The 21,977-nt window shown below is 41.9% G+C and overlaps 3 protein-coding genes across 10 annotated transcripts in view; 2 read left to right on the top strand and 1 right to left on the bottom strand.

Moving 5' to 3' along the window:
* The window catches only part of inpp4aa (inositol polyphosphate-4-phosphatase type I Aa), a 22,369-nt gene extending 11,005 nt beyond the window's left edge, over window positions 1-11,364 (top strand). For 2 of the 6 annotated variants that reach the window (XM_042073493.1, XM_042073485.1), the window contains 11 exons: window positions 117-300; window positions 573-794; window positions 1,347-1,491; window positions 2,383-2,415; window positions 3,950-4,122; window positions 4,215-4,338; window positions 4,483-4,750; window positions 4,875-4,972; window positions 5,079-5,191; window positions 8,779-8,933; window positions 9,240-11,364. In XM_042073493.1, coding sequence (XP_041929427.1) covers window positions 117-300; window positions 573-794; window positions 1,347-1,491; window positions 2,383-2,415; window positions 3,950-4,122; window positions 4,215-4,338; window positions 4,483-4,750; window positions 4,875-4,972; window positions 5,079-5,191; window positions 8,779-8,933; window positions 9,240-9,372 — 1,648 coding nt within the window. In that variant the 3' untranslated portion in view covers window positions 9,373-11,364. Of the gene's footprint in view, window positions 1-113; window positions 301-572; window positions 795-1,346; window positions 1,492-2,382; window positions 2,416-3,949; window positions 4,123-4,214; window positions 4,339-4,482; window positions 4,751-4,874; window positions 4,973-5,078; window positions 5,192-8,778; window positions 8,934-9,239 lie in introns of all 6 variants that reach the window. The other 4 variants (XM_042073487.1, XM_042073484.1, XM_042073506.1 and 1 more) reach the window with 3 other exon arrangements.
* A 1,346-nt stretch (window positions 11,365-12,710) lies between these two features.
* Window positions 12,711-17,950, top strand: si:dkey-4e7.3 (uncharacterized protein LOC402865 homolog). Of its 3 annotated transcripts, XM_042073995.1 has the most exons (7): window positions 12,711-12,829; window positions 13,028-13,143; window positions 13,439-13,632; window positions 15,057-15,236; window positions 15,603-15,714; window positions 15,914-16,050; window positions 17,234-17,950. In XM_042073995.1, exons 1-7 carry the CDS (start codon window positions 12,726-12,728, stop codon window positions 17,579-17,581), a joined length of 1,191 nt encoding a protein of 396 aa, XP_041929929.1. In that variant the 5' UTR covers window positions 12,711-12,725; the 3' UTR covers window positions 17,582-17,950. The 3 variants fall into 3 exon arrangements, with proteins under 3 accessions (XP_041929929.1, XP_041929946.1, XP_041929938.1); XM_042074012.1 differs by having other exon boundaries at window positions 12,755-13,143; window positions 13,384-13,632; XM_042074004.1 differs by having other exon boundaries at window positions 12,756-13,143.
* A 54-nt stretch (window positions 17,951-18,004) lies between these two features.
* On the bottom strand, window positions 18,005-18,899 carry LOC121694439 (cytochrome c oxidase assembly factor 5). The gene is made up of 3 exons (XM_042074613.1): window positions 18,672-18,899; window positions 18,408-18,491; window positions 18,005-18,153 (listed from the first exon to the last, which is right to left on the bottom strand). Exons 1-3 carry the CDS (start codon window positions 18,828-18,830, stop codon window positions 18,112-18,114), a joined length of 285 nt encoding a protein of 94 aa, XP_041930547.1. The 5' UTR covers window positions 18,831-18,899; the 3' UTR covers window positions 18,005-18,111.
* Window positions 18,900-21,977: the final 3,078 nt, after the last annotated feature.

Here is a 21,977-nt window from a genome sequence, read left to right as displayed (position 1 = left end):
GCTTCCCCCTGCTTGTTTTCTGTATTGCGGCATGCACCAAAAAAAAACAAATTGCATCCTGAGGATCCTCTGTTTGAGTCCGTCTCTGACTGCACCCATGTGCTCCGCTGCAGTAGCCAGGAGTCGAGTCCGTCCTCCATGGTCTACGTGCCCCAGGATGTGGTGCGCGCCCGGGAGCTCATCCCTCAGATCAACACGCTCAAGACCCAGGTCAGCTACTACGTGGAACGGCTGTCCCGATCGGCCAAAGACCGCTCGGCCAACGCGCTGGAGAGGACCTTGGCCATTCTCACAGAGAAGGTACGATGGCTCAGAAAGCATCACATTTTAAATGTAGTAGATGCACAGTAAAGGCATTACAATCTACAGAACCCTCCCTGTACAGGATCTAAACTGATAGAGTTTTGAACCATTTGAAAGTAACTGGACTTGAGGAGGTAAATGTTGGCAGACTTGGTTAGGATTATAACTGGACTTGAGGAGGTAAATGTTGGCAGACTTGGTTAGGATTATAACTGGACTTGAGGAGGTAAACACGAGCCCTGTGATGATTCTCCATGGTATGTTGGCAGACGAGACAGCTGGTGATGGTGTGCAACAACAAGCTGCTGGCCTTGGCCATCCATGCCCTGAACACCGCACGGCCTGATTTCATCGCCTCTCGCGGCTCGCCGTCCCACAGCCCTGACCCCGAGCGTGTGGTCGTACGGAACAACCAGGGCTCTCCCCACGCCAAGTGGAGCGGCCGCAGCAGCCGGGCCTCGCTGTATGTGGACTGGCACGAGGAGGAGTGGGTAAGAGTGGCACAATGAGGAGCGGGTAAGACGAGGAGACTGGGTACGATGAGGAGGAGGGGGTAAGACTGGCATGAGGAGGAGAGGGTAAGACCAGAAGGAGGGGGTAAGAGTGGCATGAGGAGGAGGGGGTAAGAGTGGCATGAGGAGGAGGGGGTAAGACTGACATGAGGAGGAGGGGGTAAGACTGGCATGAGGAGCGGTAAGACTGGCATGAGGAGTAGGGGGAAAAACTGGCACGAGGAGGAGGGGGTAAGACTGGCATGAGGAGGAGGGGGTAAGATTCGCTAATGCAACTTGCTCAGGCAAGTGGTAATGACACCTCAGAGCATTTTCAACCAGTTCATCAGGAGGCAGGTTGGCAGTTTTATAATAGACCATGTACTATTTATTTCTATTTTCAATTTATCTCATTCCCACTGTCTCTCTGTACACGTCTCATTGAAATGCAAATAACAAATCTGAGAGTATTAATATTGCCAAAGCATCCAAAGTAGATTATGTAACAGCAAGTTACAAATCAATAAATCAATCTCTCTCTCTCTCTCTCAGGAGAAGGTGTGGCTGAATGTGGAGAAGAGTCTGGAGTGTGTGGTCCAGCAGGTGCAGCGTATTCTGCACAAGGACCGGATGGCCAGCGACAGCAGCGTTGAAGACGTCTTTGAGTTGGACCAGCCCTCCACAGCCAGCAAGAAAGGTAGCTACGGCAACATGCACAATGACCCGTACAAGACCTCTTCCCCTTCTCACCAACCTTGTGATCACTACGCTTATCAAACCCTCCAATGCCCTGTGCACACTTCATCATGCCCCATCAATATCTCTGTAGGCTTACATCTTAGATCAGCCTTACATTGAAATTAATTACACAGCAAGCCTCTAATTATTAGTTGGAATATAACGTAATGTAATTAGATGTAATAAGATGAACTACTTGAATGTAATATCGACACATAGCCTACAAATGTCCTTCATTTACAATCATTTAGCTTTGTATATCACATAGGACAGACAGCATGAACGATGAGTGGGTCAATTATTTTGGCTCTCTTGTAGAACTATCTGTTACACTTACAGTAGCAGCACGTTAGGTGCCATTAATGTTCCATTAGGCATATACTGTACTGTACCTTATCCTTCTCTCATACCAACACAGCACTTACAGTACAATCAACCCAGCACTTACAGTACAATCAACCCAGCACTTAGGCGGGGATCACAGTGACCAACGGCAAGCGGTATGAACTTGGTTCAACTTTATGCGTATTCACTTGTCAGTTTAGGCAAACCGTTTGTGTTACTTACAGTAGGAACGAGATAGAACTTGTAATGGTCTGAGCATTGCGTTACGCTTGCCACTGCCGCCTGCTGCTTGCCGCTGGCCAATGTGGTCCCCAGCCTTGCAGGGCAATCTGCAGTGTTCACTGTGCAAGTTCATCAGTAGTCACTGGACCCTTAGGACTGCCTCATGTGCATGTGTGCGCACTCTCACCCAGCTGAGACATGCAGGCATGTGTGTCCACTCAGCACTCGGCCCAGTCGTCGGCCACGTGCTCGCCTAACCGCATTCTCACTTCCCTCTGTCCAGATGGCAGCCCCAGTGTTGAGGGATCCTCCCCAGGTATAACACATGTGCCCATGTGTCTCTGTGTATGTGTTTGTGTTTGTGTGTGTTTGTTTGTTTTTGTGTGTCTGTGTGTTGTGTGTGTGTGTGTGTGTATTTGCTTGCAGCTCTGAATTTAAGCAGAGTGTGAACATCTGTGCTTGCATTCTCTCTCTGTGTGTGTTTGTGTGTGTGTGTGTGTGTGTGTGTCCCTCCCCGCAGTGTGTCTTTACGTTTCTGTATTTTGTCCATACATGAGGAAACCAAAGGCTTTTACAAATCCTCCCGCATAGTTCATAAGCTCCCTGATGAGCTGCTTCTATGGATGCATAACTTCTCACCTGGCTTCACTCAGCTATCAACATCTTCATATTGTCCATTACAGTTTGGTGTACATGTCCAGACAGTGTTTCTCACAAAAACTGAAACTATCAATTCATCTCCAGTCACTTGTACTGACTTTTCTCAGTTAAATCGCCCTTACTATGAAGTGGGCAAATCGGGCCAGTGATTCTTTTCACTCTGCCCACCACTGCTTCCTGACTCTGTCCACTAGGGGGAGCGAAGTCTCCGTCAAAAGGAACACCTTTTACTGCTCTCTTCATAGCTGATCACATGACAGGATCAACCACTTTGTGATCGCTTTTCTTATGTATATATGTTTGTGTTTGTGTAAACATACTAAATTCCTATATTTTTATGTTTATTGCATTTGGCAAACACTTTTGTCCAAAACGACTTACAGTATATGAACACTATAGTTAAAAGTAATAGTTTCAGATAAAGTCTAAAAGCTTACATTAAGCATAATAATAATATTGATAACAATATCAAATATCATCAATGGAAATATTGAGTTTTCATAGCAAAAACCAAGAACATACAAACCATAACTGAGAGGATTAATTAATTAAGTGCAAGGTGAACAGGTGAACTCACAAGGTGAGTCTTAAAACATGCCTTGAAAGTCCTAAAACTATCACATGAACATAAAACATTAGGGGTGATTGCAGTGTAGGAGCCGGGTTTGCATGCTATTGCCTAGAAAAGTTGTGAGTTTGATTCCCAGCTGCCACCATTGTACCCTTGAGCAAGGCACTTAACCTTGAGTCGGTCCAGGGAGTCTGGCCCAGCAATTAATTGACATCTGTAAGTCGCTTTGGATAAAAGTGTCATTCATATAAATTAGGATAAAATAAAGTCATTCCTGCAAGGAGGAATCACTGAGGAAAAGATTCTTGACTGTGACCTCTTAGCTTTAATGGATGGTCGACACAGCATACGCTCATCAGAGGAACGCAGTGGTTGAGAGGGGAGGTAGAGCTGACTCCTTATGTATTGGTCTTTGTGTCTGTGTTTGTGCTAACATACTCAGTTGGTATATGAGCCTGTTTGATCCTACCCTATACATACAATATATATATATATATATATATATATATATATATATATATATATATATATATATGTGTTTCATGTTCCAACACCCTCCCCCATCTTGGGTCATGTGGTTTTAGTGAAGATGGTCTAATCTCATATGACTCGTCCACAGGAGAGTGGAGCGAGGCTCTGTACCCAGTTTTGACCACGCTCAACGAGTGTGTGGCCATGATGAGTGACAAGGCCAAGAAGTCCATGGTGTTCCTGCTCATGCAGGACAGCGCCTCCACCATCGGCATGAGTCTGGCCCTACAGTACCGCAGAGATGTGGTCTTCTGCCAAACAGTGAGTGGAATACACTCACATACATATAGACACGCACGGACGCACGCACGCACACACACACACAAACCCATCAATGATTTCTCTGTTCACAGTTAACTGCCTTGATCTGTGGGTTCACTGCCAAGCTGAGGAGTTCTCTCCATGACAACGGCTTCCTGAAACAGCTGCATACTATTGGGCTGTTAGTCCAGTTTGAGGGTCTTCTCAGCACCTATGGTATGTACTCGTTCTCTGTTTGAATATGCATTCTGCTTTTGGTCAGTATGTCCTGTTTATATTAATTAACATATGACCTCATATAATATTTTACAGGCCTACTATAGCTATGTTTTTCTGTACTATACTATGCTTGAATCACAGGTGAAGAGCTGTCTATGCTGGAAGACATGAGTATTGGTGTCATGGACCTAAGAAACGTCACCTTCAAGGTTACCCAGGCAACCACTGTCTTCGCCCCCGACATTCAGCCCGTCATCACAGGAAACAGGGATGGCTTCAACGTGCGTGTGCAGCTTCCAGCCGTGCTGTTTGATGCGTTGCCACGGGAGATTCAGAATGGGATGTTGCTGCGCGTTCAGCCAGTGATGTTCAATATAGGCATCAATGAGCAGCAGACCCTGGCAGAGAAGTGAGTGAGGCATAAAACAAAAGAGAACATGAAGATGTTTTCTTTTGTTAAAAAAAGTGAAATTGATGTATAACAGAAATAAGCCTGTTAATCCTGTTAGTGGCATTCTTCTTTCTTGTCAAAGGTTTGGAGACACGTCCCTGCAGGAAGTTGTGAATTTGGAGAGTCTGGTGCGGCTGAACTCCTACTATGACCAGTTCAAAGAGGTCCTTCCTGAAGACTGTAAGGCTGAGGCTGTTCATAACCGTGTCACCATTTCCACCATTATTATTTGGTCTACAAATGGATGCTTTTCTCTCCATTCAAAACTCCCTCTTAATGTCTCCAGGTCTACCTCGGTCTCAGAGTCAGAACTGTGTGCCTGAGTTACTCAAATTCCTGAGCCAGAATATTCACGCCAGGAAGAGCAAGAATGTGGACATCCTTTGGCAGGCTGCAGAGGTGACATTCCTTCCACTGCCTCTTTATCTAATCCTGCAGTCTTTGTCTCCTGCAGTCTTGCACATAACATATCCCTGTGCCTTCTATGTCCATTATTATCCGGATCTTCACAATGCTAGTAGTATGCTCCATTGACTTGGGAGTGGGATTTCCCAACGTTCTACCGTCAATTATATTCATGTAACTAGATGTACCGCATAGCGGTACAAAATATGACCGCCGCTCAGTCCTGTACATCCGTTCCGCGAACATAAATCACACTAATCAATTTGTCTCATCTTCTATTCCATCCCCCACTCTTGAAACTTTTGTGTATGCTTGTTTGGCATGCCTGTGTGTGTGTGTGTGCGGGCCGCACAGCAAGTAGCCTACTGGCGCTGCGAAGGTGAATAGATTTGTAGCACTAGCCAAAAAATTTGTAGCATTATTATAAAACCTTTAAAATCTCTAAACAATCACAAGTAGGGCAGTTCATCACAGTTCATCCATTGCAACTGGACTGATGAAAGGTCATGTACAGTACACCTGTAGGCTACATTGTATTTGGGGAAAGCAGAAGGTATCAGTTTTACATTTATTTATTTATTTATTTATTTATTTATTTATTTATTTATTCATTCAGACTTGTAACCGGCGGTTTGCCGGTTCGAACCCCGACCAGTAGGCACGGCTGAAGTGCCCTTGAGCAAGGCACCTAACCCCTCACTGCTCCCCGAGCGCCGCTGTTGTTGCAGGCAGCTCACTGTGCCGGGATTAGTGTGTGCTTCACCTCACTGTCTGTTCACTGTGTGCTGAGTGTGTTTCACTAATTCACAAATTGGGATAAATGCAGAGACCAAATTTCCATCACGGGATCAAAAGAGTGTATATACGTATACTATACTTATAGTTTTCAACAGCTATCAAGAAGAGAGGTCATGCCATGGATTTTTGTGAATGTTTCTTCTTCTACATATGCAAGATTTTAGTCATCTTTAGTTCATATGATATTCAACTTTATTGTCAATGCACAAATGAAATACCAATAGTCTAAAACGAAATGCAGTTTTACATCTAACCAGTGGTACAAATAACTGACATGTCCAAAAGGCCCTTCTTGAAATGCGTCGCTAGACTGTTCACATTTTAACGGGCCAAGTTGAGAGCTAAGTCCGTTATTGTTTGTGGGAAAAATACTGATTTCCACATTGCAACTACTGAATCTATGGTCAGGGACCACCAGCAATGTCATCAAAGACCACAAGTGGGCCGCAGACCACTGGTTGAAAACACCTGGCTTACAGTATCAAGCGGACTTAAGCTGCCACCTCTTGGCGAAAAGTTGTAATACATTTCACCCAGCTGCGTGAATAACAGAAAGCGCGAATTAAGTGGTCACTTCTAAATGGGACCCACTGTACAGTAGCTGAAGGTCTGTGGCTAAAGCAGCCATAATGAAAGTGTTATCATTGTTTGGATACTTCCCACACACACATGCTTTTTAATCGCATAGACTACAACTACCAAGCTGGAATCAAAGCACATTGATTCACCTCTCACACCCTAAACAAGCACTTCAAACAAACAAGCGTCTCAGTCTCACGCATGTATAGCCATAGGCAAAACTGTATCAGATGTAACGTTGGTAAATCATCCATCGCACAGAATGATTTTTGTAGCACGTGCAACAGCCCTGCCCTGGATACATCTCTCAAAGTGCGCTCTAAAACATTTGGTTTAAATGGAGATATGTAGCCTAGATCATCACTGGTGCGTTAATAAATCTACGTTGTGACGAGTTGACACAAATGATTCACTTTGACGAATTAATGTAGTCTAGTCAATTACGTTGTCTCAGCCCTATTACTTTACTTTGAGCCATGCTCTTCCTTAACGTTACTGAAACACCTTTGAAAATAGAGGATTGTTTGGGAATGAACGTTAGCTCAGATGCAACATTTTACAAAGCACTGACAGGGCCACCAAGGACCGTGAGCGAATTAACGGCAGAAAAACCTATTTAGCAAGCAGAAATGTCCCAGCCTGTTTAGGATACTTCATAGACAGGTTATCTTTCAGGTAGGCCTATATTTTCCATTAGAAAACCATCACGTTAGCGAACGCGTTGTGGCTAACTCACTTAACTACTGTAGGCTATGGTCACAAAAGAATGAGATGACAGTCGAAAGATAATTACAGCGCTGATATCAATTTGCTTGGTAACCACATTTATGGTTTTCTACAAATACACCAATAATGAAATTGGCCTCCATCACTCAACCAATGCTAACGGTAAGCCTAACAGTATTTTACCTAGGTCGTAGGCTATTGATACAATTTGTAAGATTATAAATGAAAATTATAAGATTAACATACCTGCAGTAAAAACCAAGCATGTCTGATAAACATTCTCAGATTTATTTTGGCTTCAAGAAGAAATGGGAATTACATGTCATGTGAAAATCATCCTACCCTTATTAGACGTTCTCTGCAGTAAACTACAGTGTTGTCCTTGTAGGAAGCGTCTATTTTCTTTCCAACCCACTTTAGATTAACTTCCAACAAAATTACGTCTCACTGCAACGATGCACCATCTGGTGGACAAACGACTACGTAATGCCAATACTGGAAATGCAGCCAAATGATGATGAATATTTGGTTTTCCTTTAATCCTACTGAATAGTATGTGCGTACCTGTGTGTGTGTGTGTGTGTGTGTATATGTGTGCACCACCACAGGCCAATGAGTGTACAGTTACTAAATGTACACATAACTTAATTTTTTTAGACCCCCCCATGGATGAAATTCTACGAAACTTGGCACACCCCCAGAGAATGTCAGGTTAATCATACACATAAAATTTGGTGCAGTTCTAAACATCTTAACTGAAGAGAGGGGCGATTAAAGCAGAATGATATTGCATTTTCATTTTTTAACGGGGGGGGGGGGGGGGGTGCAAATCACAAATGAGTAATTATGGGCTAGGTTGATATGGGCCCTTGAGACCAACATACCATAAAAAATTATTCATCCTCGGTGCCACGGTTCAGGTAGTTATTGGGCCCAGCGCGGGGGGGAGTAGCCCCCGGGGACCAAACGAAAATTTTCCGTAAAAGTCTAGTAGGGCTACATAGCCACCAAATTTCATGTGCCCCGGTGTTTCGGTGTCCCAGGTATCGTTGACCAAAATTTCAGGAAGTAGATGACTGAACAAAAACAAACAAAAAAACGCTGTGAAGTTTGAAAAAATGTGAAGTTTATTTTTCTTGTGTTGGCAAGTAGCCGAATAATAAGCTGGATAATGTATAGAACACCAGTCATTATCGGGAAAATAAGTCCCTTCAGGGCGGAGCAAGACCCCTTCGCTGTGCGTCGGGTTCCGAATCGCCCCGTCAGGACTTATTTTTTCGATAATGACCGGCATTCTATACATTATCCCCTACTTAACATAGCTGCATAATACACATTTATCACATTTCATTAAAACAATAGAATGAATTACATAAATCATTTTTATAACAAGTCATTTTTAAATTTGATCAATTATGTCTTTCTCAAACATTCTATTTCACCTAATTACTGATTTACTCTGCCCTTTAAAACTTTAGGTGTGTCGGCGTCTCAACGGCGTTCGCATGACCAGCTGTAAGAGTGCGAAAGACCGCACAGCCATGTCAGTGACACTGGAGCAGTGCACAATTCTGCAGCAGGAGCACTGCATGGCCCCGCAAGTCTTCACCCAGGCCCTCGACTGCATGCGCAGGTTAGGAGTCCACCAGAGCCTGATGGAAATAATCAGCCCACACACACACACACACACACACACACACACACACACACACACACATACACACACACAATCATTGACTGACATAATGGTTATGAAAACAGCAGAGATGTTTTTTTCAGTTCTTTGATTCAATTCAGTACTTTCCAGGGCAATATAACTAAAATTAATCATTACTATCGACGGATGGCTTTGTTTCTTGAATGTATTTTGTTCTTGGCTTTTGCTCTATTCTGCTTGATTCCTGTCTTAATTGTCCTCTTTTACCATGTCTACCCCCAGTGAGGGGTGTCGACGAGAGAACACCATGAAGAATGTGGGCAGTCGGAAATATGCCTTCAACTCTCTTCAGCTGAAGGCCTTCCCAAAGCAGTACCGGCCCCCCGAGGGCACCTATGGGAAGGTGGAGACCTGAGAGGAGAAGCGACTAGAACTCAAAGATGCCACACCCCAGTGCACTTCCCCTCCAGCTCTCTTCATTATTTCGCCCAAGTAGATTAGTGTGTTACAGAGCCATGTTGAAGTTGGATTTGCTCGACGGCAGTTGTGCTTTCCTCAGTTGAATTGTTGCAGAGTCTTGAGGTAGTGTTGGTAGAACGGCACTGGGATGTGGAGGGAGGCTCAGGCCAGGTCCTGAGGGGCCACCATGTCTGCTGGCTTGCAGATGTCACTCAGCTAAACACGATCTGGCTAAACCTTATTTTCAGCCACTGCAGGACCTCTCCTGAAGCCAAATATAGTTGGCCTTATTTGTTAGACGAGAAGTGGTGTTTTTTTCCTAGGATCACAATAAACTAGTGATGAACAGTGCCAATGATGCTTTAAGTATTGTAACTCAAAGTAATGTGTTTTTTTCCCATCTCAGTTGAAGTCTACAGACATAATGGCCCTCAGGGACCTAACTTGGTCACTCCCATAACTTAACAGAGGAGAGATTTAAAAACTTCACTACAGAAAATGAACGCCACAAAATACCTTTTGTCTTGATTGTAGAGCACAGACACAGTCAAAGTGAAAAATGTCAATCGTGGTGATTAAAGCAAAATTCCCAATATTAGTCATAGTTACAAACGCTTTATCAGGTAATAATGAATCACTCACCAAATACACCACTGTTTAATACTCACTGATGTCAAAGTATGCATAAACTGTAGCTGCCTTAAAACTGTCTTACAAATCAAACATCTCTGCACGAGCTTCTATGCCCTGCTTCGAAACAACAGATAGAATAGTGTGATCTATGTAAATAAGCAGGAGGACTATTGTAACAATGCCATTTTGTTCAGTGCAGGCACAGGTGTGAAATCTTTAGATAGCCTTTGGTTGATGTGGCACAGATCAATAGGCCACCTGTTACAAATACAATCTAGGAAGTTTTTAGAAGACAGTAGTCACAAAGTTATGTTTGATTGTGGTGTTATTATTATTGAAAATCCGAATATGGATGAATGACTTGGCACCTAGTGAAGGGAGTGTAGAGGACTCCATGCTGGTAGAAAGAGTTTCATGAACTACAGAATGCTGTTGCTCTGCCAAGCACCCTGAGTCAGATTACCTCCGGAGTCTGCTCCTACACCTGGATTGTCCAGAATGTCCAGAAAGCCACAGAAGACCAGGTCCAGGATACTTCATATTTTAAGCCCTGAAAAATACATATATACAGCATGGGTTTGATTCTACTTTAAGCGTACACATTTTCTCAAGTTAATTTCTCACTTTGCCCTGCAGCAGAAGAGTGTTGCACTGCAGAGCACAGCACCCAAAGTCTTAATTCTCCAACAGCCCTGAGTGCACGGCTATAACACAAACAACATTTCAACTCTTGGCCTGAAAGAGGTTATCTATTGTGAGCAAAGGTCACTATAGAATTTGTAATAAGATTAAATATACTTCTTTATTGAGAAAGGCCTTACATGTTTAAACACTGACGTAAAACACCAAAAAGTACAGAGAGTAAATATTTTAAAATAACAGCAAGAAGAAAGATATCCAACTGGCAATGGGAATGAGTCTTTCTTAATGCATGCAGGCTAATGGGTAGGCTTCTTCAAAACAGTCACTGGTACACTGCATTAAAGGGTTAATAAGAATTACTAGAAATACAACCTGTTTTAGATTTGATTTCCATGTGCACGCTTTATTATGTTTACATGGATTTTATATACGTAACCTCTGTTGGCTGAAATGTTATTTTCTGCAGATATCGATACAATGAAAGAATTATGACAAAAAAATATTATTTTTTTCTTTTTGACTGTTTTTTATTGTATGTTATTTTGTCATAACTTTGCTTATGTCGTCTTGCAAAACTGGTGGTATAAGCACTATGCTCTAACATGCTGTAAAGTGTGCTCTCTCACATTCATTCCTTAGTACTACTTGCAGCTATTAAAAGAAGTTAACATAAGTAATTTATTGTTATGCTTTATTCACCCATGTCACACACTCTATTTCATATTAACCAAGAAGGTTATCTGTGATTACAAAGTTCACCAGAACAAGGATGCCAGCAGAGAATGTCTAATAAGGGGAGAACCGCCAATCTCGGGAAACTTCCGGTTTCTGAACTGGTTGCAGTGAGGGCGCTCACAAATAGTGCAGAATTAATGGAGGTCTATAGAGCTCTACCCCTCAAATACACTTTTCTCGGGATATAATTTGTGCCCAGAAATTTGAATGTTGCATGCGAAAGAGGGGACAGAGAAAATACACACCGCTGAGTATTATATGTTTCACTTAGGCAGCCGTGGCCTACTGGTTACCACTTCGGACCTGTAACCGGAGGGTTGCGGTTCGAACCCCGACCAGTAGACACGGCTGAAGTGCCCTTGAGCAAGGCACCTAACCCCTCACTGCTCCCCGAGCGCCGCTGTTAGTGCAGGCAGCTCACTGCACAGGGATTAGTGTGTGCTTCACCTCACTGTGTGTTGTGTGTGTTTCACTAATTCACGGATTGGGATAAATGCAGAGACCAAATTTCCCTCACGGGATCAAAAGAGTAAATATACTTATACTACTTATACTTATTTGTTCTAAAAAGCCTTTCAAATGCGTCATATGACATTCATTAGCAGAAAGCTAGTGTGTTGTGGGCAACAACGACCCAACCTGTAAGAAATCGAAAGGACGTAAGTACTCGTTCATTCAACTTTTGACCTATAATCCATAGTGAGCTTGCAGAAACCACAATCAAATCTTCGATTTTTCAACGACAACCAGGTGAAAGAGACAAATTTAGCCGTCTAGCTCCATAGACCCCCATTGTTTTCGCACTTATTCGTGATCGCCCCTAGCGGAACTGCAACAGATTGCAGGTACAATGGAGTTAATAGGGAGTGATCCAGCTCTCCGTAAACGGACTCTGATGCCAGTAAAACAAGACAGAGTTGTAGACTATGGCAAGCCATGATTAAAGAGTAGGCCCTATATGCCTAGTGTGTAGAGCTTAAATTCCTTTTTATACATTAGGCTACACATACAATTGAATAGAGGACAACCTGAGAACAATAAGGAAACTATTCGTTTCAGATGGTTAGGCCATTTAAATGTTTTTTTTTTTTTAATGGGACAGGAACATGGTAAACATAACCACTTGCTCATATTTTCAACTCAATATCCATAACATTGCTTATTTTATTGTTCTTAAACAATTTCATTCTATTCTAGACATTTATTGTCCTCATGCATTGAAAATGGCAACATAAAAAGTGATCCACAGCTCTATACACCTGTTGGTCTGACTCTGGCCTCAGGCATTTAAACTTCAAAATGTCTTGTCACAGACACTACAGTGCACATGCGCAGACAATGGCGGCTATACTCCCAGGTTGTAGTGTGCTGAAAGGTTTCCGTTTTGCCTTGACAAGATTCTGGTAGGATCACTCAGTCTGTATACATTTAGTTGATTATACATTAGCCTACCCACGGAAATGATTGTCTGTGTTCCAAACCAATAACAATCGTGTAAAATAGGCTTTGTTTGTTAGCAGTGTTCTTTCTCCTGGAACACACATTCTTTATTTATTCACTTTATTATTTCTTGAATGAGATCATCTAGCCTACTTTTTCAGCCTAATCTCGACTCGTCCTCCATGTGATTGGCTGTCTGTCAAGAGATTGTTACATTTGTCGTCAGTCAACACAAGAAGGAGACGGGAAATCTTGAGGCATTATTCTACACAAACAGGTAGGCTATGCTGAACCGCTAATTGAGCGGACCTTTAGTTGCAACGGTGCAGAGTGCAGAGTTGTGGTAAAATGTAGCCTGCCTGCCTACATTGTTACAAATCAGTGGTTAAACAGTAGGCTAGACTATAGTTTGCTTAGCCTACGTTGCACTTCGCCTACCGCGCATTCGCCGCGGTGTGGAGATTATGGGAATGTAGACCTCCTAAAGATATACTGAAGATAAACACTGCTTTTCCAGATTTTTAATTTTTACTAGGAACGCCTTCAACACTCCAGTTGTGTCTGTCTGTCAGGGTCTATGTCCAACATGACGAAAAAGCTGCTGATTGATGTTGACTGTGGAGTGGATGATGCCCAGGCAATTATGATCGCTCTCGCCGCCCCAAATGTGCAGGTCCTCGGCATCACCTGTGTGCATGGAAATACGATTGTGGAGAACGTCTGCAAGAATGTCCTGCGTGTCCTTCAAGTTTGCGGTCGGCTAGAGGTAAATTGTGAAAGCATCAATGCGCTGAACCTATCTCAGCCCTCAATTCTCTACCTTTTCCGAAACCAAACTATTTCCAAACCGAACACACTTCTGCTGCTCTTACATAACTTGCACCACTATGCCACTTGCATACTTAGGTCAAACAGAACTACCTCAGCCATTTATTGGCCTGACTTTTGCACTATTATATTGACTGTCTACTGTATGCACAATTTCAACCCAAATTTTGCTGCTCTTATTTCTTCATTGTATGTGCCTTCTTATTTACTTTTTATATTGTTTACTTGAATGTTATGTTTGTCTGTGGACCTAATTAGTAAAATATGTCTTGTCTCCACCGTGGGATAGTGGGAAACGTAATTTCGATCTCTTTGTATGTCTTGACATGTGAAGAAATTGACAATAAAGCAGACTTTGACTTTAACTTTGACCTGATCTAAGCAGAGCATATTGCACGCACAAAGGCGTCATTCTAACTTCTAGGCAGCTTTATGAATCGTTGTTCTCTTTGTGCAATCGTTTTATGACAGGAGATTGCCACTTATCAGTAAAACTTAGTTACTCTTGATTTGCGTCTGAGGTGATGGCAAGCAGCATATAGGGGAAAGTTTAAGACATGGAGATCATTGTCTTTAGATTCTTTACAAATGTAGAGATAGACAGCTGACAAACATTTGACTGCTCATGATCCATTCACATGCCATAAAAACAACAACTACAGAAGAGTAAACAGAGGAAGTAGGCTAACTTTGTTTACCAGCACATGACTTGGTAGGCTATCTGAGCCAGAGTCTGCAAATTCAGTTAGCTTCTTGGAAATTGACAAATGAGTAGATATGTATAGAATGGACTAATATGCTTCAGTATTTTGTTGTAGACTATGAATAACAGAATACATGCTCTGAGTGATGAATTCAAAGGCACTTTTCCTGCAACAAGCTAACATTTCTCAGTAAGTCTGATTTGCCAAAGGCAGGAAAACAACAGTGTCATTCTTCGTAAAACTACAACCCATCAAATGTTGGTAATGCAATGCAGCTCATTGAGAGCCTCTTATCCCTACCTCAGTGTTGTAGCCTACCTATGTGGACTGTGTTTTTATAGCTTCAGTGGAATTTACCAAAAGGAGACAAAATGCACATGAAATATTTCTATTATATATATAATAGTGGAATATTTGTATATTTTCTTAATTTTGGGGTCACCAGAACACAGTCAGCTCTTTAAAGCGGCAGCAAGCATTGTACAAAATTCACCAAAACAAACATACTCTACAACATCTCATTTGACACTTATAAGTTTACCAACATGATAACTGGTGTTTTTTTGTAGTTGGCCATGTGTGTACTGTGAAGGCATTTGGTAAGTTTGTGTGGGGTGTTATGGCCTTGTGAACTTTGTTCTCTGATGGTGTGTTTTAGATTCCTGTGTTCAAAGGGGCCACCAAGCCCCTATTGGGAATCTCTGTCAACGCGGGACACTTTCATGGTGAAGATGGACTGGGTGACGCTCCTGACCCCAATGCTCCTGGCTTGGATCTTCTGCAGAAAGAGGGAGCTGTGGAGGCCATGATCCGAATCGTGAACGAACATCCAGGCCAGGTGAGCTGACAGATCAGATGACCGTGTCGGAACTTCACTTTCAGTTCATTAATTCATTTCACTTCACTTTCAGTTCATTAATTAATTTCACTTCCCTTTTAGTTCATTATTTATCTAAGCAATTAAGTCTTATTAAAATAGCTAAATGAAACCACAGGCAATCATATAACTCTTACCCGATAACAATTGTGACAATGTATGTACAGTATATCATCTTTTTTAAGCAATGTCTTTTTAGTTGAGTTTAGGGACTATATTTGCATATCATTCTATTATGTTCATTTCTTACCTTACTGTTACCTTACCAAATCACACAGATCTATGAGGTGTTTCCATGTATGGTAATATGAGATCTCTCTCACACAGGTGACTTTGGTTGCCACAGCCCCACTCACAAATCTGGCTTTGGCAATAAGAATTGATCCCTCAATTTCCCAAAAACTTAAAGGGCTTTACATTATGGGGGGGAACACAGAATGTAAGTCCTTGATTTACCTTCATGTTATTACTGGTGTATTTAATTTTGTTAACAATATTTCTACGTAAGAAACTCTTGTTCTCTGCTGTCCAATGTCTCAGCCTTTAATTTTTCAACAGACCTTTGGTGTCTTGAATTTGTAATGTTGGTGAGAGAGAAGCTCCATAGTGATTGATCACCACTGTGCTTTTCCCTTCAGCACGAGGTAACACAACAATCTGTGCAGAGTTCAACTTTGCCTGTGACCCTGAGGCAGCATATATAGTGCTGAACGATTACCTCTGCCCAACTTACATTGCATCCTGGGAATTCACCTGTCGCAGTAAACTCCCCTGGGCAAGTCTCTTTTATGTATTTTAAAGCCTGAATGGCTTTAACTGTTGCATGCAGCTAAAATGAAAATCCACCAAAAATATCATAACACTGCGCTCCTCTCCTGACTATCCCTCTTCCCCCTCCCTTGAACTGTTATTCTATTCCAGTGTTTCCCACAGAATTGAATTCTATTTGTGGTGGTAGGTTTGCAGAATTAACTCGAATGCAACAGTTTTTAACAAATTAGTGTAGTGTGGTTATGATTATAACCATATTTAAGCACAATTTAGTACAACCAGGAAATGTCATTGTGTGGTGGTCAGCATACCTGTCAACATCTAGCTTTCCAAAAACGGGAGATTTTTTTTGGGGGGGGGGATAGTGTTTATACCGGATCTGTGTTTGCATATTTAATACGTTTCAACACTGCATTTCGGTCGTTGCTTTTACCTTACCATTACCTTACACATGCCAGTTATGCATCCACCAGCTGCCTGCCTGTAGCCTACTTCCAAAACTCCAAAGCTGCTTGCTGTCAGATTTGGTTCCGAGGGCACAAGTTCAGTGCATCAACAACACTCAATAATAGTTTGTGATGTGTTAATCAATTAAATTCCCAACAATTTCACAACAGCTAGTTCTGGAGTAGGCCATTCAACTAGCCCGCTTGCTTACGACGAGACTCAGGCTGCGCAGTCGGCACCCGCTTACTTATTTGGGTTTTGGGTTGCCAGGTTTTAGCCTATGACAAAACGGTTGAAATTGAAACTAAGTGATCGGGTATGTGTAGGGTGTATTTCATACACAATCTGGCAACCTGAATGGATCAATGATTTTAAAATGAAGTTTGATGGCCATGCAAATTACGGGAGTTTTCCGGGAGAAATAACAAAACGGGAGGGTGCTGGGAGATGACCTTGAAATACGGGAGAAACCCGGGAAAAACGGGAGTGTTGACAGGTATGGTGGTCAGTGTTGATATTGCGGTGGGCCGCCACAAATAAGTCAATGTATGGGAAACACTATTCAATGTGAGTAGTACTTATTGCTGCACTAACAATATTCTAGTGGCACTGCACCTTGATTGCACCCTGATTGTTGTAAGGGGCTTTGGATAAAAGCGTCAGCTAAGTGACTAAATGTATGTACTTCCTCTGAGGTAGTGAATGAGCCACCTTGATTAATGCTGGTCTTGGTTCAACAGGAGTTTTGTGATGACTGGCTGGCCCAGGACACAGAGAAGGCGCGTTTCATGAAGCGCATTTTCAAGCACAGCATGGAGGCTTGCAGCAGTGAGCGGATTGAGAAGGAGCTGGTGGCGGGCCAGGGCTTCATATCTTGCGACTCCTATGCCCTGGCGGCAGCCATCGATGACAAGTTCATACTTGAAAGTGACGAAGTACCAATCACTGTGGAACTCTCTGGCAGCTACGCCCGCGGAATGATGGTATTGGACACACTGGACATACTGAAAAAGACTCACAAAGCTAAGGTCATGACGAAGGTGGACCTGGAGAAGTTCAAGCAGATGCTGATGGACTCTCTAAAATAATATGACCTTAATTTGTAGAGCCTATTATGTTTCAGATTGTGGCCTTGCAGTTTCTCTAACACAGCCAGCTCTGTCCAATGTGTATGGTTGTGGTGAAATGTGAGAACAAGCACAATTCAAGATGTCCAAGCACTTCCCATAAATTTTCAAATGGGAGCATTCCGTTCACTAGAAATAAGATAATTGAATCCTTTTGATTGCAAATAGTTATTTCATTGCATAATTTCATTGCACTAATTATGGATAACTGACCATCATGACATTCACAGTGCTGTAATTTTATCTACATTAAGAGGAACAGAGTTAATATTTTTACTGACTTTTTGATAAGGAGTTTTGCAGAACACAATAAATGTAATTTTACCATAATTTGTTCACTGCAACTTATTAAATAAACTGTATAAGGATGACAGATGACAAGAGTTATACAAAACATGATAGTTTTATTTTCTCAGTCTCACTGGCATTTAGCCTACTATTTACAATTTCGCATGACATTGCTTCAGATTGTGGCGACAACAAGCTCTTGGTCAGTAGCCCTTTCTGCCTCTGAATCGAGACCTTGTGTCCAGCTAAAACGAAAAAAGGACAGACCGTAGATCAAATGGTTTAGTAAGCCTAGTTTGCCACTGTTTCACGCCGTTGTTATGCTGCATAGAATAAAAATAACTTTATTTACTTCCCAAACGATAAATTACAACAACATCAGTGGTGTACAAGGTATGACAATATGACTACAAAAAACACCCACTGCATTTCTGAAGGGGAATTAAATTAAGAACTAATGACGTTAGTTGAACGACTCTAGTGGATCAAAATCACTTACCATCGACCTTTTGCACTCGAAGAAAGAGACTTGCAAGCCCTTACAGTGTCCTTCTTTCAAACATTCACTGGGTTTCTTTCCCTCCTGTGAAATCGATGACAACGTTATACTACAGCTAGCCAAGTCATGTAATAGTTCTCAAAGATAACCATTCTCGATTCATAAACAAACATTACTAGACAGCAACATAGCAATGGTGTAAATATGACCTTAGAAAAATACTAATTTAGCTACAAATGACACAGGTGTTGAGTGGCGCGTTACCTTTAGGACACAGTCATGCTGAAGAAGACAGGCTTTAAAATCCTCTCTAATTCCAGCGCAAGCCTTGCCGTCATCTTCTTTATCCTCGTAGTATTTGGGCATTTTGTCTAAACGGTTTGTACCAATTTGCAATTTATCTACTAAGTAGAAACATGACATAAGGGGTAACTGTTATGGAAGCTACCATGACAGCTGAGAGGGGAACCGGAAATGTTTTCTTCTTTATTCCATTATAGTAGACAAGGCTCCAGTGTAACTCATTACTGCCCCCGACGGGCAGAGTGGTATTTCATCTGCGGCACTACTTCAGGCGGGTAGCAGATCCTTTGCTCATCATGTTTTTGATTAACTGGTAATTATGACACAGGATGTGTACACTTTCTGCGTGTCACGGCCAAAAGTGTAATCATAGATGTGCTAGCCTAAGTGACCGGTCAGCGAGGGAGTCCCACCTTATCTGTTGAGGCACCACTAGCACTGCTTCAATAGGCTAGTTTTGAAGAAGATTTGTTCTCCCGGGGTTACTGAACTACCTTGGTTGATGATTTGATTTGACCAGAGAATGTCTAATAAGGGGAGAACCTAGCCTGGCGGGCCATCCTATATCATTGAAATGTATATTAATTTGCCGCCGCTAGGGTGCGTCTAGATTTCTAGGCAGAACCGCCACTCTCGGGAAACTTCCGGTTTCTGAACTGGTTGCAGTTCCTTTTCTGGTTGCACACGAGGGCGCTCACGAATACATGGATTTCTATGGAACGTCACGAAAACATGCGTGCGCAACCAAGAGGCAGAAAGCACCATAGAACAGCATAGAGCAATGCAAAAGAGCAAAAGAATAAAATGAGTTTTTGTGCTGAAAACTGCACCAATTCGAAATCACGATGGTTAGAGAATGTTAAATATGTTCAATATCCCTAACGGAATGCATGTCTTCGCCAAAAATGACAAAATACGATGTTATATTAATAATCCAAATGAACGTCAAACTTTGAAATATAGTCTGAAATGAGATGTTATTATCATTGAGACAACAGGGGGGAAAATCCGATTGTAGCTTACAGCAGCCGACTATTTAGGTTAAGTTTATAACGTTGTGGACGACCACCAAGCAGTCTTCTGCCTCAAGGCTGCGTGCGCATCTAGTTTTGTTGGTAAACGGGAAACCCGTGTATAAGTGCAGAATTAATGGAGGTTTATGGAGCTGTACCCCTCAAATCCACTTTTCTCGAGATATATTTTTTGCCCAGAAATTCGAATATTGCAGTCGAAAGAGGGGGCAGAGAAATTTTTTTTGAGTCACTTTTGTTCTAAAAAGTTTGACCTATAATCCATTTTGAGCTTGCAGAAACCACAATCAAATATTCAATTTCTCAACGACAACCAGGTGAAAGAGACAAATTTAGCCGTCTAGCTCCATAGACCCCCATTGTTTTTGCACTTATTCGTGATCGCCCCTAGCGGAACTGCAACAGATTGCAGGTACAATGGAGCTAATGTGATCCGACTCTCCGTAAACGGCCTCTGATTTGACCATGTTTTATAATTAAGGAAGGACGCCATATTTTTTTTAACCACTAGGTGTCGGGAGACAAATGGGTCTCTTTTGTCTTGAGTTGACTCCAAAAATAGCACTCAGTTGGCATGCTTGGCACCTCCGCGGATAATTACATCTTTCGTAGGACTAGCCTATTTGCTGTCAAAAATATTGGTCCATCCAGAAATAACCACAAACCAGTGCGTTTAACTGCGTTATTAAATAATGATCAAAGAAAAGGTAAAAACGGCAATGGTTGTGCATTAGCTGAAGACATTTATTTCAGCAATGGCAATGTCTATGCAAGTCGACGTCAATGTCATAAAAGATAACAATGCACAGATGAAGGCACATGACAGGCCGGAGTAGTGTCATGACGGAGGATGGTTAAGGGACATGTCCCCACTTTGTCACCCATCTTTGGTTGGGAAGCAAAAACTGCACTGGATTAAGTTTGACAGGCTAGACATTTCACACCAAACATTCAGGATCTTAAGTGACCAGTCCATTTCAAAAGTCATTTCACATTAAACATACCCTTGTGTTCAGTCAAACTTTTGACACAGCCAAAAACAACTATAAAAGCATTTCAGTGACCAGATTTCAAAAAGCAACAGTACCAAAGGTTTACAAATATTACTAGAAGAGGGCAATAAACTGCAAAAATAAAACTGCATTTCAAACTTTGGCCACATCAATATCTTGTATTTTCAACAGGACACATTTCAGTGCAGACAAAAATTATGCCTTAAGATGCCTTAAGATAAGTGCCTTCTTAGTCAAACCCAATCCAGTGATCCTTCCATCAGGTGGCATATATTACAAACAAAACAGACACATTATCTCTCTTGATGAATGACAGTGTTATGAGCCATGTTCTGATATGGACATGTTTACATAAATACAGATTGCTCAGGTAGGCTACAGCTTATGCCTCCACAACAGACAGATCCATTTTGTTTCACCAAGTATGTACAATCAAATGAGATGAGAGCACTTGTGATATATATATATATATATATATACAGTAGTAATTTCACCTTTGTGTTAACAGCCAGATGATTGACATAGAACAGTGGGCTTGAACTACAGAACAATGGGACCACTAAATCTCTGCAGCAACCTTGCAGTCCTACAGTGTAGTGCCACACCTTGACACTGGAAGGCAAATCCTATCACAAAATCTGCCACAAACTACTACAGCTTTTAAGCATGCACCAAACATGTGAATGCTGCATGTGAAATTCAAATAGATCTTCTTCCAAACTAGATGGAATGGTTGATGTGAAATGAAACTGGTAATGCTAGGGTAGACGGATGTAAAAAAAAAAAAAAAAAAAAAACTTTCCCGAACAAGGACAAATGTGCCTTGCTATTTCAGTAACGGGCAGAGGTTAAGCTGCCAGCTGCAACAATGAAGTCATTTAATCAGGCCGTGGGGTTTCAATACCATAGGAGACCCACAGTGACCAGAGTGCTTTTCTGCATCACTATCTCTCCAACTTATCCAACCACATGACTGCTGCAAGTGCCCATACATGATGAAAACTATACAATGACTAATAACATCTTGGGACATACACCAACAGAAACATTAGGCATCTTTAAACAATGACTAATAACATCTTGGGACATACACCAACAGAAACATTAGGCATCTTTTTGACCAACTTAAATCATGAGACAAACATGTATAGTGGACATGATGGGTAGTTTCAGGCTGAAATAATTACTAAAAAAATTAAGAAAGAAAGAAAGAAAGAAAAACA

This window comes from Alosa sapidissima, chromosome 2, assembly GCF_018492685.1.
Source record: "Alosa sapidissima isolate fAloSap1 chromosome 2, fAloSap1.pri, whole genome shotgun sequence".
NCBI lineage: Eukaryota > Metazoa > Chordata > Actinopteri > Clupeiformes > Clupeidae > Alosa > Alosa sapidissima.
This window is presented reverse-complemented; position numbering and strand designations above follow the sequence as displayed.